The 18911-nt window shown below is 42.7% G+C and overlaps 2 protein-coding genes across 3 annotated transcripts in view; one reads left to right on the top strand and one right to left on the bottom strand.

Annotated features, from left to right (window-relative positions):
- NUP88 (nucleoporin 88) overlaps positions 1-15751 on the bottom strand; it is a 67884-nt gene extending 52133 nt beyond the window's left edge. The window contains exons 1-4 of the mRNA XM_033921415.1: positions 15414-15751; positions 10224-10393; positions 7255-7380; positions 6757-6843 (exon numbers count right to left, since the gene is read on the bottom strand). Coding sequence (XP_033777306.1) covers positions 6757-6843; positions 7255-7380; positions 10224-10393; positions 15414-15731 — 701 coding nt within the window. The 5' untranslated portion in view covers positions 15732-15751. The remainder of the gene's footprint in view (positions 1-6756; positions 6844-7254; positions 7381-10223; positions 10394-15413) is intronic.
- Positions 15752-15812: 61 nt separating this feature from the next.
- Positions 15813-18911, top strand: part of RPAIN (RPA interacting protein) — a 34024-nt gene continuing 30925 nt past the window's right edge. The window contains exon 1 of one of the 2 annotated variants that reach the window (XM_033921418.1): positions 15813-16533. In XM_033921418.1, the coding sequence (XP_033777309.1) occupies positions 16462-16533 (72 nt within the window). In that variant the 5' untranslated portion in view covers positions 15813-16461. The remainder of the gene's footprint in view (positions 16534-18911) is intronic. The other variant, XM_033921417.1, reaches the window with a different exon arrangement.

The raw sequence follows: 18911 nt of genomic DNA on the forward strand, positions 1-18911 counted from the left end.
CTCCCCTTCGCCGTCTACCTTAAAGGTGGTCATCTGTTGGTCCCTCACAGCGCTGCACATATGCCAACTGTGGCCTGGCTTGAAGCTTTCTCTCTGACCCATGCAGAAACAGTGATGCCAGACAAGGCAGGACAGGCTGGAGGGAAAGCTTTGGAGCAGACCACAATTGACATATGTGCAATGCTGCTGCTGCTGCTGCCGGGGATCACCTTTATGGTAAACTGGTGGGGGTGGGGACTGAGGTAGAGCAGATACTGAACCCCAGGGGAGGAGAGTGAACTGTAGACCTGCATGCAGAAATGGGAGGGGCCACTGGTAGAAGCTATGGTTGAGGCAGAGAGCTTGGTGCTGCTCATAGGGGTGGAGGAGACATAGAAAGATCCTCCAAAGTATGGGTGTCATACTGGACTCCACATTATCCCTTGAACCACAAATCTCAAATCTGTGGAAGAAAACCTTCTTCTCCTTGAGACAGCTGAGACTCATAAGACCCTACTTCCACGAACGACACTTCGCTTTGTACTTGTACAAATGCTAATTCTGTCGCAGCTTGATTACTCCCTCTAGGCAGGCATCAACGCAACATTCTGTTTCATGTTCACAGAAGAAAGACCAGGGGTAGGACCGCAGAAAATGAACGCAAACAGTATGAGGGCCATTCAAAAAGTATCAGATCTTTATTCATAAAAAAATACTTGTATTCAGATACAACAAACTTAACTAATCTCCTTCAAAGTAGTCCCCTTGGGCTGTCACACACTTCTTCCAACGGTTCTGCCACGGTTGGAAGCAGCACTAGCATGCCTCTTTTGAGATTGCTCGCAATTGGTCCGTCGCATTCTGCATGATGTCTTCTCTTGACTGAAATCTGGTCCCTTTCAGGGGCATTTTCAGCTTGAGGAAAAGCCAGAAGTCACATGGAGCCATATCGGGAGAGTAGGAACCTGAGGAATCACAGGTGTGTTATGTTTGGCCCGTTTGGCCAAGAAACCCCATATCAAATGTGAAGAATGGGCAGGTGCTTTATCGTGATGGAGCTGCAAATTGCCCGCTGCCCACAGGTCCGCTGTTTGCGTCTCACAGCTTTACAAAGGCAACGCAGAACCTCTTGGTAGTACCCCTTGGTGATGGTTGTGCCATGTGGTGCATACTCGTGATGAACCACGCCACTGGAGTCAAAGAAGACAGTCAGCATGACTGACATTGCTGCGGACCTGCTTTGCTTTTTTTGGCCTCAGGGATGTTGAATGCTTCCGTTGTGATGACATCAACTTGGTTTCTGGGTTGTACCCAGAAACCCAGGACTCATCGCCAGTGATCAATGTGCTGAGGAAGTTGGGATCACTGTTCACAGTCTCCAAATGGAATTGTTTCTGCTCGATCATTAGCAGCTTTGGCATGAACTTCGCTGAAATTCTCTTGAAACCCAAATCCTCAGTCAAAATGGAATGAACGAATCCAACACTGATGCTCGCCTCATTTGCAAGTTCTCTGATTGTGATTCGATGATCCTGCATCACCAGGGTCCTCACTTGGGCAATGATGATCTCATTTCTGGATGTTGAGGGCCTACCAGAATGTGATTCACTCTCCACTGATGAGCAGCCATCTCTGAAGCGGTTGTACCACTCCTTTATCTGTATGGTGCCCATTGCTTCATCCCCGAAGGCCTGTTGAATCTTGCGGATCGTTTCCACTTGGGAATTGCCAAGCTTTACACAAAATTTAATAGCAGTAGCGTTGTTAAACTTTTTCTGTCATTTTGTCAAAAATGAAAATCCAACGATGCTCGCTTACACTTCTTCATTCATCAAGCATGCACATTAGGGTCACCTGCATACGTGCGCCAAACCACGCCTCCCTAGCTTTATTTGTTTACGCAAGAAAAATTAAGGTCTGATACTTTTTGAACGGCCCTCATATAGTAGATCTGGAAAGATTCTCAAAAGACTGTTTTTGAGGAACTAGCTAAAAATAGACAAAACGATGGGGGTCTGACGAGATACATCCCAGGGTACTCAAGGAACTCGAGAGGTTCTGTTGTCTCATCTTTTCAATGCTTCCTTAGAACATAAGAACATAAGAAGTTGCCTCCACTGGGTCAGACCGAGGTCCATCTCGCCCAGCGGTCCGCTCCCGCGGCGGCCCATCAGGTCTGCGACCTGTGAAGTGGTTTCTGACCACTTTTATAACCTACCTCAAGTTCTATCTGTACCCCTCTATCCCTTTATCCTCCAGGAACCTATCCAAACCCTTCTTGAACCCCTGTACAGAGTTCTGGCCTATCACTTCCTCCGGAAGCGCGTTCCATGTGTCTACCACCCTCTGCGTAAAAAATAATTTTCTAGCATTTGTTCTAAACCTGTCCCCTTTCAATTTCTCCGAGTGACCCCTAGTGCTTGTGGCTCCCCTCAGTTTGAAGAATCTGTCCTTATTTACTCTCTCTATGCCCTTAAGGATTTTGAAGGTTTCTATCATGTCCCCTCTAAGTCTCCTCTTCTCCAGGGAGAACAGCCCCAGCATTTTTAACCTGTCAGCGTATGGAAAATTTTCCATACCTTTTATCAGCTTAGTCGCCCTCCTCTGCACTCCCTCGAGTACCGCCATGTCCTTCTTGAGGTACGGCGACCAGTATTGAACACAGTACTCCAGGTGCGGGCGCACCATTGCGCGATACAGCGGCATGATGACTTCCTTCGTCCGGGTTGTGATACCCTTTTTGATGTGTGGGCCTGGGGGACTGGAGAAGGATAGATGTAGTCCCTCTGCACAAGAGTGGAAGTAAGGAGGAGGTTGGGAATTACAGACTGGTTAGTCTTACTTTCCAAGTCTGGCTTCCGATCTTTTTTTTTAACCCTTCCTTTTGTTACTTCCCTTACTCATCTCATTTTCTATCAATTAGTGTATTTCCACCCCTTCCTTCCTCCTGGTCCTGCCTATACTGTATGTTTTTGTCTATATTATTTCCATGAACACTGTGATGTATTATTTTTAGCTCTGTATTAAGATTAAGCGATTCATCAAATTTTAAATAAAACTTGAAACACTTCTTAAGTGGAGGTGAGATTTCTAGAATCAAACGGACTGCAGGACCCGAGGCAGTATGGTTTTACGAGAGGCAGGTCTTGTCAGACAAATTTGATTGATTTATTTGACTGGGTGACCAAACAGTTGGATTTGGGAAGAATGCTAGATATAGTGTACTTGGACTTTAGCAAAGCTTTCGACATGGTGACACAGGAGATTGATAAATAAACTGAATGCATGCAGTATGGACCCTAAAGTGACAAATTGAATTAAAAACTGGTTAAGTGGAAGGAGACAACAGGTTGTGGTAAATGGAGTTTTATTGTAGGAAAATGATGTAGTTAGTGGAATGCCACGGGGATCTGTCCTTGGGCCGGCTCTATTTAACATCTTTGTGATTGATATTGTAGAAGGACTTACTGGCAAAGTTTGTCTTTTTGCGGATAATACCAAGCTTTGTAATAGGATAGACATCACGGAGGGTATAGATAACATGAGGTGGGATCTGGTGAAGCTTGACGAATTGTCAGGCAATTGGCAACTAAAATTTAATGCTAAAGAAATGCAGGGTCATGCATTTGGGCTGCAAATATCCAGAACGGTATAGTATAGGAGGTGAAGAATTTGTGTGTGCAGAAAAAGAGCAGGACTTGGTGGTGATTGTGTCTGATGATCGCAAGGTGGCAAAATAGGTAGAAAAGGTGAAGGTAAAAGCCAGGAAGATCCTCATCAGACAGAACAGGCTCTTCAGAATCACCCCAGAGGTCCGAGTCTCAAGTGGGTGGAATACGGTGTCGAGTATAGTGTCGATGATTCCGTATGTTTCATATTCTTCAAAGCCTTACCCGATGTGAAATCTCGGGAGATGTTTGGGAAGAAGAAAGGCGTCGAGCTGCCATGAAGACGGGATACTGGGCTAGATGGACCACTGCTCTGACCCAGTATTCTTATGTTCTTATTTTATTTATTTTAAAAACTTAATGTCCCGCCTAATATCTAGGCGGGTTCCAAAAAACAAACATAATTCAGACACACATTAAAAACATTATTTATATACATTATCAATAAAACAGTGATCATTTTAAAATTCATCACAATAATTTATCTGTCATAAAAAGCATCTATGTTATAACAAGTCATAGGAAAACACACACAGAGTCTCTCAAGAACTGGAGATGAGGTAGATAAGCTATATGGAGGGCAGCAGGTACTTGCCTACCTACATCTCCAGTGGGGCTTGGGACAGAGATAACCTGACATTTCCAAGCATGAACTGAATCTCTTTATTCAGTCGAATCTTTGTGGGGGAATATGACATACTCTAAGGGCTTGCACTGCCCTTGGCAAGAAGTATTTATTGGATCATGTGACTATTTTATCTTTTATACTGTTTTTACATTAGCTCAACTTATGAAAGATTTGTGCTTGTGCTTATTTTCTGGATTTGTCTTCCTTTGATAAATCATTTAAAAGAAGGGGAGATTCTGGACCTGGTGAGATGGAAAGGGAAGAGAAATTCTGGATCTGTGTATTGACTCGCACATAGATCACTTCCCAACTCTATCTAGCCTTTTAAATTGACTATTGCTCTGAGAGTATACAGACCTAGTAAAGCTCTAAAATTAGAAGGGTCACAGGAGGTATCTATTCTATTAAGGATCTACTTTGCAGAAACCAGAGCACACTGAGCCATTTGAATATTATAAGTCACCTAATGCCATACTTTGGGTCCCTTTTACAAAAATATGGTTGCACTTCTCCCGTAGCTTTGTAAAAAGGGACCTTTGTTCTTATTAAAGGAAAGGCATTATATCAAATAAAATAAACCATAATCCATAATAAAAGTAAAAATGTGCTTTTCCTGAAGGTCAAATTTTTTTTTTAATTCTCCTGTTTTATAAACTATACCTTAATAAACATTTTAATATTTGTATGTTTGCAATAATTTGTCAAACCATCTCTTTGTTTAGCACATATCTATTTAAGCACTGCTGTAATCAATTAAGTCATATATTCACACATTGCCACTTATTTTTATACAAACACATACTTCATAAATGAAGCCAAAAATCATATCAATTGCCAGATAACTATAAATAGCATCTACTACACTGTACAGAGACAGCTTCAAATATTTTGTTAATTGCCTAAGTTACTTACTGCATTTAAATTCAACGATTTAGAAACTATTTTTCTATTATTCATAAGTTTCTATTGCATTAAGCTATTCAGATGTTCCTTTGCTATGTAAATCTAATGACACATGACATCTATGAAAGTCTGTCCAGTAGTGCTGCCCGATTCAAATCAGTTCACTGATTCACTTCGGGTGAATCAATTTGAATCCTGCCTCTGACATTAGAGGAGAGGCGGGACTGCGGCAGAGGAAACAGCTCCAAAGACCTGGTGTATAAGTACACAGAGGGAGGGAAGGAAGGGGGGTTCAAAGATGTGCATATGCCGGACTTTGGGGGGGGGAGAAATAATGGGTCTAAAAATAGAGGAAAGGGAGAGATATATAATAATAATAATAACTTTATTTTTCAATACCGCCATAGTCAAATTGACTTCTAGGCGGTTCACATAGAAAGAAGGCTGGACAATCAGCGAATTACAAAATGCTAGAAGAAGGATGTTACATAATAAATTGGAGAAGCATGGGGAAAGAATACATGAGAGAAGAAAGATGTTACATAAGAACATAAGAAATGCCAGCACTGGATCAGACCATGGGTCCATCTAGTCCGGCAATCCGCACATGCGTATGCCCAGCCAGGTCTACCCTGGCGAATACCTTAGTTACTCAATGTGTTTTTCAAGAAGATATGCATCCAACTTGCCCTTAAATCCTGGAATGGTGTTACATAATAAATTGGGGTTATAAGGGGAAAGAATATCTGAGAGAGGTCATCTGATTAGGCAAGGAATTTGTCAAAGAGCGGTTTTAATTGATTTTCGGAATGTGTTGTAGGTCTGTCTGGCTTTATTTATGGTGAACAATGGGATGGAGGGAGGGAAGGAACAGAAAAGGAGCGAAGTTGGGCACAAGGGATGGTGTAGAGGGGGGATAGAGATACTGGATAGGAGGGTAGTTGGGAAAAAAAAGGGAGAGATGGTGGACCCTGTGGTGGTGGGGAAGGAGGGAGAGATGCTGGATGACAGGGTAGTTGAGAAAAGGTGGATCTGTGGATAGAGACGAAAAAAGGAAAGATGCCAGACCTCCGGGGAAGGGAAGGGAAACGGAAGAGGAGGACAGAGATAGAAGATGGATGGTTAGCACGGAGAAAGAAGAAAGAAGGAGACCCTGACAAGCAAGTTATCAGAAGACAACCAGAGCCTGGGACCAACAAGATTTGAATAATGACCAGACAACAAAAGGTAGAAAAACTAATTTTATTATGTTTTGTGATTACAATATGTCAGATTTGAAACGTGTATCCTGCCAGAGCTGGTGTTAGACCGCAAACGTGAGCTAGGATTTAACAGAGAGGAAAGTCTTTTTTGTTTATTTTGTTTACACCACAGCGCCAGTGTGGTTAGGAGAAGGCAAAGGGGGTGAAGAGGCTATAAAATAAACCCACCAGGATGTTTGAAAAAAACACCCAATTGGGCAGGAAAATCAAATCGAAAAATCGATTCAATAGGCTGAATCAAATCAAAAATTTTTTTCTTGAATCGGGCAGCACTACTGTCCAGTACAGACTGTTAAAAACATAAAGCAGAACTAACCCTTTAGGCAGAAGCACACTTTCCTCCTCAGAATTTGAAAGCGGGATCATTTTCACTGGTGTCAAAGGCTCCTTAAGATTGTATATTCTATGAAAAGAAGAAACAAAATGTAACAAGTTCCTCACTACTTTATTATATTTTCTGTGAGCAAAACTGTATCTTACCATATGAACTTGAAGATTAAAGCCAACTTTACAGATCTCCAGGCAGTGCATAGAACAGGGGTGTCCAATGTCGGTCCTCGAGGGCCGCAATCCAGTCGGGTTTTCAGGATTTCCCCAATGAATATGCATGAGATCTATTAGCATACAATGAAAGCAGTGCATGCAAATAGATCTCATGAATATTCATTGGGGAAATCTTGAAAACCCGACTGGACTGCGGCCCTCGAGGACCGACATTGGACACCCCTGGCATAGAACCTTTACACCCTAACTACTAAAGAGAAACAAAATCAAGCTACACACCTTGGAGGAAAAATAGATGGCTAATTTTTACCTTATTACATTATCTGAGGTTAACAGCACCAGATGAGGTTCCTCTGTCTCACTAGGATACCATGCAGTATGTTTCAATGTCAGGGTAGTTGAACTGGTAAAAATCCTTTCAGCAATGGGGCTGGTCCTAGATTAATATTTACAAAGAGAAGATCAGATGTTGTAGCATTCTTAGCATTGTTTTGAACAAAAACCAGAAGTCCTTTTCCATTTGGTAATATCCCTTCCCTACTACTACAACTATTTATTATTTCTATAGCGCTGAAAAGGTGTACACAGCGCTGTACATTTTAACATACAATAGACAGTCTCTGCTCAGAAGAGGAAGAGCGGAAGGAGGGAGGAGAGGAGGAATGAGGGAAGAGAGGAACAGAAATAAGATTTGTTAGATTGTAGTGTGATCTTCATGAGTAAGCTGAGGGACAATTGGGAGGACCAGGATTAGGATCGATGTCCCCAGCAGAGAGCAAGAGGCTGTGAAATCTAATTTTAATCTTAAAACATCAACAAAACAGTCCCACTCAGTGTTCCAAAAAGAAGAAAATGCTGAATAACTGATCATGGCTTGTATCAATACAGGACAAACAAGGTAGAAGATAGCTTTAACACATTCTGCCTTATCCCCACACTCACTTCTTTTTCAGCTAGTTCTGATATATAGGGCCTGAAAAGGAGATGGAAACAGAGAAATAAAATAGTTCCTGTGCTTCACCCTAAAGCAGTGGCCTCAAACTTAAACCCTTTGCAGGACCACAATATGGATTTGTAGGTACTTCGAGGGCCTCAGAAAAAAATACTTAACGTCTTCTTAAAGAAATGACAATTTTGCATGAGGTAAAACTCTTTATAGTTTATAACCCTTTTGGCTAAGTCTTAATAATCATATTGTAATTTATAGCGAAATAGACATATGATCAAGAAACTGTTTTATTTTACTTTTGTAATTATGATAAACATACCAAGGGCCTCAAAATAGTGCCTGGCGGGCCGCATGTGATCCCTGGGCTGTGAGTTTGAGACCGCTGCTTTAAAGGTACCATGAAGGCCCAGATACTCAGCATTTTGGGCTCCTTTTACAAGCCTTAACGCGCAGAATAGCGCGTGCTAGCCGCTACCGCCTCCTCTTGAGCAGGCGGTAGTTTTTGGGTAGCGCGCACTAATCCGGTACGTACGCTAAAAACGCTAGCACACCTTTGTAAAAGGAGCCCTTAGACTTTCAGAACAGTGCAATACCCCTTACAGAGAGAGAAGAGTTATCAGAAATAACATATTAAAAGTAACTATTATAGCTAACCAGGATTGGCTCAGTGTTATGGCACCCTGAGCTAACTTCAGTGGCGGAGCCCCATTCCCAAGGCTTAAACTTTCTCCCCCTCTCCTACCTTGGTCCAATATTTCTCCCCTTCTCTACTCAAGTTTATTTAAAATTTCTTATACCACTCAATCAAGCCTTCTAGGCGGTGTACAAAAACGCTAAAACAATGTGCTAAATAAAATACATTTTAAACAAAAACAAACCAGGAGTAGTAACAATTTTTAAAGACGTTGACAAAACGGGAAAAGAGGGGAAGGAAGGGTTAGAACTACAATTGATAGAGAGAAAGAGAACATGCAAGGGGAAGAATAACAAGAGAAGGGGGGCTGAAGGTATAAACCTTTCTTGGATCTAAGTAACCCTTAAAAAGACAATTTATGTTACCAAATACTCTTCCAGAGAGAGAGGGCGCTAACAGAGAAAATTGTAGTCCTCATTGTGCTTATATGTTTCAATGAGGGGATGGTAAGAAGGTTGTGGGCTGTAGATCTTAAAGTCCTGGTTTGATTATAGGGAAAAGTAGGTTATTAATGAATTCTGGCAAAAATGTCATAAAATATACTCCTTCCTTTACAAAGCCACACTAGCGTTTTTAGCGCCGGTCGCTGCAGTAACAGCTCCGAAGTTCAAAGAATTCCTATGAGCATCAGATCTGTTACCGTAGCAACCGGCGCTAAAAATGCTAGCACAGCTTTGTAAAGGAGGGGAATAGAGTTGAGAAAAAGATCTTAGCCCCATTGTTCCTTTGCAAATCAATGTACACAAAATCAACCCCTTACCTCTTAAGTGCTAAATTTATATACCTGCACAAGGTGCTAAGTATGAGGAGGGAGGGGCAAGCAAGTGAAACCTTTTAAGCAGAATACGAAGGGGTGCTGAAAAGTTCTCAGCTCAACCAACCAACTTCCTAAATTCTGAGCATTATTTTGCCAAGCTGTAGCTGAAAATAGTGTGGTCTTTTGCTAAATGCCAATTTGCAGAAACAAAATTCCACGTTTTGACATCGTTGCAGATCACTGATTGAACCATATCCACATAATCCTCTTCTTGGTTGGGCTGAGAACTTTTCAGCACCCCTTTGTACTCCACAAGTCTTGGGATCTTTGTGTAGCCTGAAGCTTACCATATTATTCTCTCCTTAAAAGAGAAAACCTATAATGGCAGCAGGCCGTAAGAGACCCAGTGTGGGAATATATATATATATATATATTTAATATTTTAATGAAGCTCCTCTACCTATGCAAAATGCAAACACTGCCACAAAGAAATGCAAGGCCTGGTGGCCTGAATGAAACATGTTTGAATAGGCAGAATCAAATGTTTTGATTTTATCCTATTTCTTAAAGGAATGCCTTGAGGATTTTTCATATTTGAGCAAAGATATATGTTATTACTGTATATTACTGTCATTTTGACAGTTATGAAGAAATAAAATTTAAATAAGCAACTATTCCTTTTGTGAGCAGACTTGAGTGGAAGTGAATACAATGAGAAAACCTTGATTTAAATTAATTTCACCCTAGTCATGAATACGGAGTGACACAGCCCTCCTCCAACTCCAAAAAAAGAAGACTTGATAAACACTGCAAGAGGTTTTAAGTGAAAATAATCACTCAGGCAATACCTTCTGTCACAGCATACGCTGTTACTCTCACCTGCAGTTAATGATCTTATCACCACCTTCAAATTCTGAGTTCTTCCCCCAGCGCTTTGGCAATTCCAAGACCATTAGTCCTTTATTTCCAATTAGTGCTACATGATGCTGTGTGGGACTCAAAAGAACCTGGCAAACTTCAAAAAGGGGTGGATTTATGCAAAGCAGCGTCTGGAAAATAAGACCCAGATATTGCAAATTAGATTAGAAATATTAACATTTTTGAAAGATGATACAATCTGCATTCTTCCCTTATTGATCTTATTCCTAGACATTCAAAATAATGTTCCAAGCAGTGGCATAGCCACCAGTAGTAGCACATCTGCATGTAGATGGTAAGGATCCCCAAGCCCCACCAACTAAAAACTCCTGAAATCTCTCCTGCCATGTAACTTTTAGAGAGCCGATCTTCGCTAGCAGCATGACCAATAACAAGCTGACATACTCAACCTATGCAAAATAGGAAATTGCATCAGAAGGAAGGCTTTTAGGGCTGACACGAGCAGCTTGTATCAGTCACGCTGCTCACTGCTGATGAAAATTGGCTGTCTAAAAGGTAGTCCAAACAAAACAATGGATAAGAACCTCCTCCAAAACACAAACAATGATACAGGTTCCACATGCAATTGACTTATGCTCTTATTTCTGAACAGATAAGTGCATTTTTTTGTTAAGTCTTCACCGATTGAAAGAGTTGGGTGTAAATACACTAGCGAAAATAAGTTTTGTCGATCGGTTGGCTGTGAGGGTTTTATGACCTATGATAGAAAACCTGTCCTGCTGAACAAACCATTGCTAGAATTGATTTTTCTGCGCATGGTGCAGGCTTCTGAGGTCTTTCCCTCTTATAAAGCATAAGTCAATTGCATGTGGAACCTGTATCATTGTTTGTGTCTAAAAGGTAGTGCCAGGGTGAGCGTCTCACCTGGGTTGGGAAGGGGCAGCTTGAGACACCAGAGTGCTGAGGGCAGGAGCTAGATCACCCAGGCTGGAGAGGGAAAGATCTGACACCCAGCTTGGGTCCACAGGTCCACCCAAAATTGGGTGGTTCCAAGAACATTATTTACACTTTAGTTAGAGAGAAAACACATATCATTTACAACTACACTTCTCCCTCCATATTCACTGTGATAGGGGATTAACAGAACCACAAATACTGAAAAACCGCAAATAACTTTTTTATGTTATTTGCTGTTTTCTATTAAAAACCATTGTGAATATGGTGAAACTGCGAATAACATGGTGAGAGATCTAGTCTGTTCTTGAAGGAGAGGCAAAACATGGTGAACAAAGTGCTGGGAATCGGCGATTTTCTCTGTAAACGCTTGGAATCAGCGATTTCTCTATGCAAGCTGATGTAATTTGGGGGGAGGAGCCAGCAAGCTAAAAACCATGAATAATCGAAACCGCAAATGCTGAAACCGTGAATTCGGAGGGAGAAGTGTACCACAACTTGTGCTGCCACCTTTTTGGTAAGGGACCAAATTATAGAACAGCAAGGAGGTTAATTTTTTGAACAGCCCTCATATAATTAAAAGCATAACTATCACCTTAATGTGAAATCTCCACTGTGTAATATGCAAAATGTTTTTAACAGTTTCTATTATTTTAAAGAAACTCAGAGAATGCTCTCTGGAAAGGCTATACAATTGCTTGCTTTGATGTATAGACATATTGTACATAATGTATTGACTAGAGCAGTGGTCTTCAATAATTTTTAAGCTAGAGCCATTTTGGATTCTAATGAGTTGAAGGAAAACTGCCAAATATCTTCCCATGTAGAGCCACAACACTGCTGATCAGTGTGTGTCAATGATATCTATCCCCACAACCCACCTTCAGCCTTCATTGCGGTGTACCCTTAATAGTTGTGAGCATTTCCAAATCCAATTCTCTTGTCTATTAAGAAATGCCTTGTCCTTCAAGCATCGCTACAAAAAAGATTCCACCTACGTTATAAAGGCTACTAGGGGATGATAGGAGATAACCTGCTGTAACTTCAAGTTTTCAATTTTTAAATGTTTTTATGATGGGTCCTCAGTCTATAATCAGGAACAGCCTGTTATATCGAGTTGAAAGCTTTATAAACCAAACCAGGTTATTCGAGCGTGAAACATCACTGGACCCTAAATAAATTGTGAAACGCGTGCAAAATCACACAAACTGGTAATTAACACCACTGATCTCTCTAGTATTCTATAGTGCAATGAATAATGCCACCAGTCCAAAAATCAATTGAAGTTCAAATTTCAGATGTATCCTCCTCTGGATTCAAAAGTTAATATATAGAAAAAAACTCATGAAAAGGTACTTTATCTCACATTGCGATAGCATCAGTGAAGTCCCATTTAGTCCATCGTTCTTGCTGCAGTATTGAAGCTCCACAAGGCTCTCTACCTCCAGAAGTTCAGTGCTATCGCTCCAGAGGAAGGAGGTTTGGATCCTCCAAAATGGACCCCATGGGACTTCACCGACGCTATCACATTGTGAAATAAGTACCTTATCACTTGGTTTACATGAGTTTTTTTTTCTATATATTAACTTTTGAATCCAGAGGATACATCAGGCATTAAAAAACACATTTTTCCGAAGTACAGTAGTCGTCGCTTGCTTCAATCCCTGCGGTTTGATGTATTTCAAGGGCACAATGGGAGCTACTATACGCATCTCTCAGAAAGTTCTGTTCCACAGGAATGCCAACACAAAAAAAATATGATATTGATAGACCAGTGAGCCTCCTCCTGACTCCAACTGCCTTGTGCTGAGTACTGGAGACACCAAGCCCCCCATCCGGTCAGGCTGGCGTCCGCTGTAACCACTATCCAGTCTGGAGATGCCAACGGCATGCCTTTGAACAGGTGTTCCTCCTGTAGCCTCCAGCCTAACCTGCGCTTGTAATCCTGAGACAGTGGAGACCAACTTGTAACCTAAGCGAATAATATCTAGGACCCATTGATCTGACGTTATGTTGGCCCATTCCGCCAGGAAGCAGGACAGCCGCCCCCCATACGACCGACGGAAGGAACCAACATCCTGTCATTGGCCTGGATGAGAGGACTAAAGACGGGCCAGCTGGAAAAAGCAGGTTTGCCAGGATGAAAGGACTGCTTTTGAGAATACCGTGACTTAGAATTATAAGATTCCCTAAATGAGGCTTGATACACCTTCCCTGGCCTATATCTACTGGCATCCCTAAAATGAAACCTAGCCGAGAACAATCTATTTGCACCCTAAGGCCTGCCCTCCGGCAACCACTGGGATTTGGAATCACCAAAATCCTTCACTAGTTTATCCAGATCTGCCCCGAACAACAACTGACCTTTAAACGGAATTTAGAGGCGGTGTCCGCTGCCCAATCCGGTAGTCACAAATGCTGCCTGAAGACAACCGATAGAGCCATTTGTTTAGCTGAGGCCCTGACCATATCATACAAGGCATCTGCCAGATATGTCAGCCCTGACTCTACCTCCGGGAACTCCCGGAGCAAAGAGTCCCCTGACGCTAACAGACTATCCGTGATCTCCTGGACCCACTGACAAGCTCGTGCTGCATAAGAACTGCATACAGCTGTCTGCAGAGTCAGGGCTGCCATCCCACAAGATGCTTTTGAGGAAGCTTCAATTCTCTTATCCTGAGGATAACTAAGTGCCACTCCACCTTCAACGGGTAGAGTGGTTTTCCTAGTTATGGCTGCTACTAGTGCATTGACCCTGGGGATCCCGAAGGTCACCAAATCATCCTGAGCTATCAGGTACAATTGTCTTATAGCTTTGGCTACCCGAAGCCCATACTCCGGTGTGACCCATTCCGCAGCAATCAATTCCTGCATGGCCTCATGCACTCGAAATGATCTAGGTCTCCTAATGCCTGCCATTAAGGGGTTGGGAGTTGTTGCCACCCCTGGGCCTGACTGCGAAATGTGAAGGCACTCCAAGGCTTTAGAAATAAATGCCGGCAGCTCCTCTTTATTGAATAACCGCAGAACTGCCAGGTCATCACCCTCAGCCGTAACCAATTCATCTAACTCTGCCTCAGGCCCGCTGGAATCTCCAGGAGCCCCAGAGTGCGAGCTAAATTAGGGCGAGAATCTTGCATGATCTTGCACCACTTGGCCCTATCTTCCTCTACATCAGCCTGAGGCCGGACCGGCAGCGCCAGAACCGAGGCTTCCCCTGCCCCATCTCCCTCTGTACCGGAGTTTGTCTTCTGCAACAAAAAAGCTTTGTGCATAAATAAGATAGACAAACTCCGGGAAGAAAGGCAGAGAACTAGCTTGCCAACCGTCGAATCCCAGTTTGCTCTGCACCTTCCCTCCCCCCCACCATTGGACTCACTCAGGTTAACCACCATCTCTGAAGAGGCCCACTCCTGCAACTAAGTTTTCAAGTCCGCAGCTGCATCGCCCGTGCGGGAAAAAGATGTGCCCTCCTGCGCCGCCACACTCAACCCCATGTCCCCTGTATAACTGGCCACATAAACACCCGCCGGCATCCTCTGCCATAGGCGCCCCAACAACCAAATAAGAAATATACAAAAGTACTCAAGTGCTCCTGATCCTACCAGAAGGCAACAGCTTGTGCTGCAGCGGCTTGCAGATGCAGGCACCCAGGGCCGGGGGGGTTTTGGGTTTTTTTTTTTTATATGGGAAAGGAATCTCCGACCCCCCTCAGCTTCTCTGCAATGGTAGGGAGGGTGGGGAAGGGACCCAGGTGGGCCCAGGTGTTGCCCCTAAAGTTGGCCCAGCTCGGCCAACACCCCAAGGCTCAACTGAAGCCGCAGCAACCGGAGCAACAGCCTTCCGTCCTCAGGAGCTGCAACCAGGAACCAGAAGATAGACCCCCATCCAACCTGCTGGAGATAAAGCAGACTGATTGGCAAGAGGGAATTGCATCCAGATATACTCCTGAAAATCAGGGCTCTATCTCCACCTGCTGCTGGTAGGTATGTGCTATCCCACTGGTCTCTGGATTCATCTGCTGCAGGCGCCTAAGGAAGCACATTTTTGCCGAAGTACAGTCGTCGTCGCTCGCTTCAATCCCTGCGGTTTGATGCATTTCAAGGGCGCAATGGGAGCTACTATACGCATCTCTCAGAAAGTTCTGTTCCACAGGAATGCCATCACGAAAAAATACGATAATGATGAAAATAAAGGACCAATGCTTATCTAAGAGGCTCAGACGACCTCGGATACCTGGTAGCGAGTGGAAGGCCCCACGTTTAGGTTCCGCACGTTGACAGTACAGAAGGCGCTCTGTTCGCTATCCCACACAAAGAAGTCTTCATCCAAGCTGAAGATAAGATTTCGGACCCGGGCCCGCCTCGAGGCCTGCGCCGCTGTACCCGAACACTTCTGTAACCTAGAAAAGAGCGCGTGAGATGCCAAAAGGTTCCGCCACTGATCAGCCAACGCCGCCATCTTTCCTCCCACCAGCCGGCGTCGGTGTCCGCGCGGGCCACCTTCAAACGCGTCACCGCGCTGGAACCAATAGAAAGTACACCGTTCCGTCATTCGCTAGCCTTTCCTTAGCCGATCTCCCAGCGGAAGTACGTCATTGCTTTCTTAAGGCAGTCGCGTCTCCTCTACGTTACTCTGTTTAGTAGTACAGTAGTTCTGTATTTGTGGTGTAGTAACGTACTATTTAAATAAACGCTTTATTATTTGTACTACGTAAGACCAAGTGCAACCTAAGAAACGACCACGGTTGATACACATTGTTTAGTAATAAATGAGAGATATCATCGAATCCTTTCACTGAGGGACATTTTGCAGCCTTCCTGCTTTTCAAGCAACAATTATTTATTTCTCTTGTATTTACAGAGGATGGCTTTCGAGTACTTCAGGATAGTTGGCAGAAAAAAAGTGAAAGCTGGGCTGCCCAGTTGATTTCCCGACGTTAGATTAGTTGAATTGATAAAACATAACGTAAAATTGCGTATATTGGGGCTTCAATACATGCAAGTTGATGCGATGCTTATTCATTTGGGGATTTCATTAAAACCGACTGGCTGTGAAGAGGAAAGGACCCTAGCAGAGATGAGACGCTGAAAATTCAATTCGGCGGACAACAAATCCCAGAATGCCAAGACATGCGAGAGGCGGTAGCTAACGGTCATTTCCGGTGGTAATGGAGTGTTGGCGCGGATAAAGCTTGCAAGTGCGATCTCCTCTACTCTTGGGTGTTTTTTGGTTTCGATTATCGTTTTTTTAGCTGCTCGGCTGCTGTACACGCCCTGAGAAGATGGAGGTGGCGATGAGACGGCGGGCACTGTACAAGGGCACTGCACCACCCTGGAAGGAGACGTACAGGCAGGTGAGATTTTTATGTCCGTGGAACATGGAGAAACGCATCGTTCGGAAAGTTGTCATTTGTAAGGAAACAGCGGCTGTGTTCGATCGGGGGAGAGAAATGCTAGGAGAGGGAAAAAAGCTCTCGCTCATCCCCCCCTTCCAATATTGAGCAAACTCTTTCGTTATGTGTAGGGAGGAATTATTTGTATTGCACCTCTAATCATTCTGCAGTGTTGTTGCTTATGGGCAGATTCCCAAATGCACCAATTGTTGCCGCTTATGTGTTTTTGTAAAGACCAATAGTAAAACTATTTCTCTTCCCCTCCAGCCAAATAGATTTGCTGTTAACATGGGTGTTTATTCCAGATGGTAGTCTATCGTTCCAAATAAATCTACTAGTTATGTACTTGAAAATCTAGTATTTTCAGTTTACTTGATGTTTTTCAGTTCTTCACTTTAGGTCCTCTGTTAGGTGCCACTCATGGGTAAATTTTTTTAAAGAACATATGTACACTACTATAACACTCTGGCAAAGGTACACGTATATAGATGATATTTTTATGATTTGGCAGGGGAGGGGCGAGAGGAAATACTACATACCGTACCTTCTTAGGTTAAATTCAAAAGATAAAAGAATGTAAAATTTGAATTCACATATGTCAAAAATTAAGTTTAATTTTTAGATATAAAAATCGATTACAGTATATCATAAGCCTACAAATATAAATAAGATGTTGCAGTGCAGCACCTGTTGTAGTAAAGGCTTAAAGAAAAGGTTGCCTTATAACCAGTTTCTAAGGGTGAGATAGATGCATGTGCATAATATGTAAACCGCTTTGATTGTAAACACAGAAAGATGGTATATCAAGTCCCATCCCCTTTCCCTCTACAAGCAAAGATTTAGGGCCTGTTTTATGAAGCCGCGCTAGCGGCAACGACCCCGAAGCCCATGAGATTTAAAGGGCTTTGGGGCCATTGCTGTGCGGCTTCGTAAAACAGGGGGTTAGTTATTAATTTATTTATTTACTTCATTTTCTATCCCGTTTTCCCAAAAGAGCTCAGAACGGGTTATAAGTTAAACAATCATAATATACAGTTAACAGGTTACAATTTGCACTGGATTGATCCTAATTTGACACACACTAGGGATCCAATACCAATATACATAGTATACAGTTGATGGAGCAAACTATTGAGATCGGTTGCTACTAACGAACTCAAGCAACCAGCAAAAATAAAATTGAAGAAATACAGTAATACTTTAAAAATGAAATCCATTTTTGGCAGAAACTTAAATGTAAATTTGGCACGCCACACTTGACTACACCCATGTTTTGCCTTCCACATGTCTGGTAGTTTGTCTAGAACTGTTTATGGTATGGGGTATAGTATTAGTTAGGCATATTTTTAATAGTAACTCTCAAGCAGTAACTTGTGACTTGGATTGGCCACCGTGAAGACTGGATACTGGGTTAGATGGACCATTGGACTGACCCAGTAAGGTTATTCTAAAGAACATAAGAATAGCCTTACTGGGTCAGACCAATAGTCCATCAAGCCCAGTAGCCCATTCTCACAGTGGCCAATCCAGGTCACTGGTACCTGGCCAAAACCCAAGGAGTAGCAATATTCCATGCTACCGATACAGGGCAAGCAGTGGCTTCCCCCATGTCTTTCTCAATAACAGACTATGGACTTTTCCTCCAGGAACTTGTCCAAACCTTTCTTAAAACCAGCTCCACTATCCGCTCCTACCACATCCTCAGACAACGCGTTCCAGAGCTTAACTATTCTCTGAGTGAAAAAAATTTCCTCCTATTGGTTTTAAAAGTATTTCCCTGTAACTTCAAGATCTACAGTAGATTTTAAGATGATGGATATCCTGGCAAACGTATTACAGATGATCTGAAAAGGGCAATGATATTAGATAGGATGTATTTTCTTTACATTAAACCAAAAAAGAAAAATGAGTAGAATGTCTAGAGCAGTGGTTCCCAACCCTATCCTGGAGGTCCACCAGGCAGTTAGGTTTTTGGGATAGCCCTAATGAATATGCATGAGAGAGATTGGCATATAATGGAGGAGATAGGCATGCAAATCTGCTCCATGCATATTCATTAGGGTTGTCCTGAAAACCTGACTGGCTGGTGATCCTCCAGGACAGGGTTGGGAACCACTGGTCTAGAGCACTCTTTTTATTAAAGTATAAAAATGGACAATATTTTGTTCAACTATTTATAAATCACAAATACAACCTTCCCAAAGATTCAGTTGTCTATGTTTTCACATCAGCTGGGAAGGTAATTGAATTGTCTTTCAGACATGGGTATAGAAGAGAACCTAAAATGTGGTGTGGATAAACAGGAAAATAAAATCCAGATTCTATAAACAGCACTGCTA

The sequence above is a fragment of the Geotrypetes seraphini genome, chromosome 15, assembly GCF_902459505.1.
Source record: "Geotrypetes seraphini chromosome 15, aGeoSer1.1, whole genome shotgun sequence".
In the NCBI taxonomy this organism is placed as follows: domain Eukaryota; kingdom Metazoa; phylum Chordata; class Amphibia; order Gymnophiona; family Dermophiidae; genus Geotrypetes; species Geotrypetes seraphini.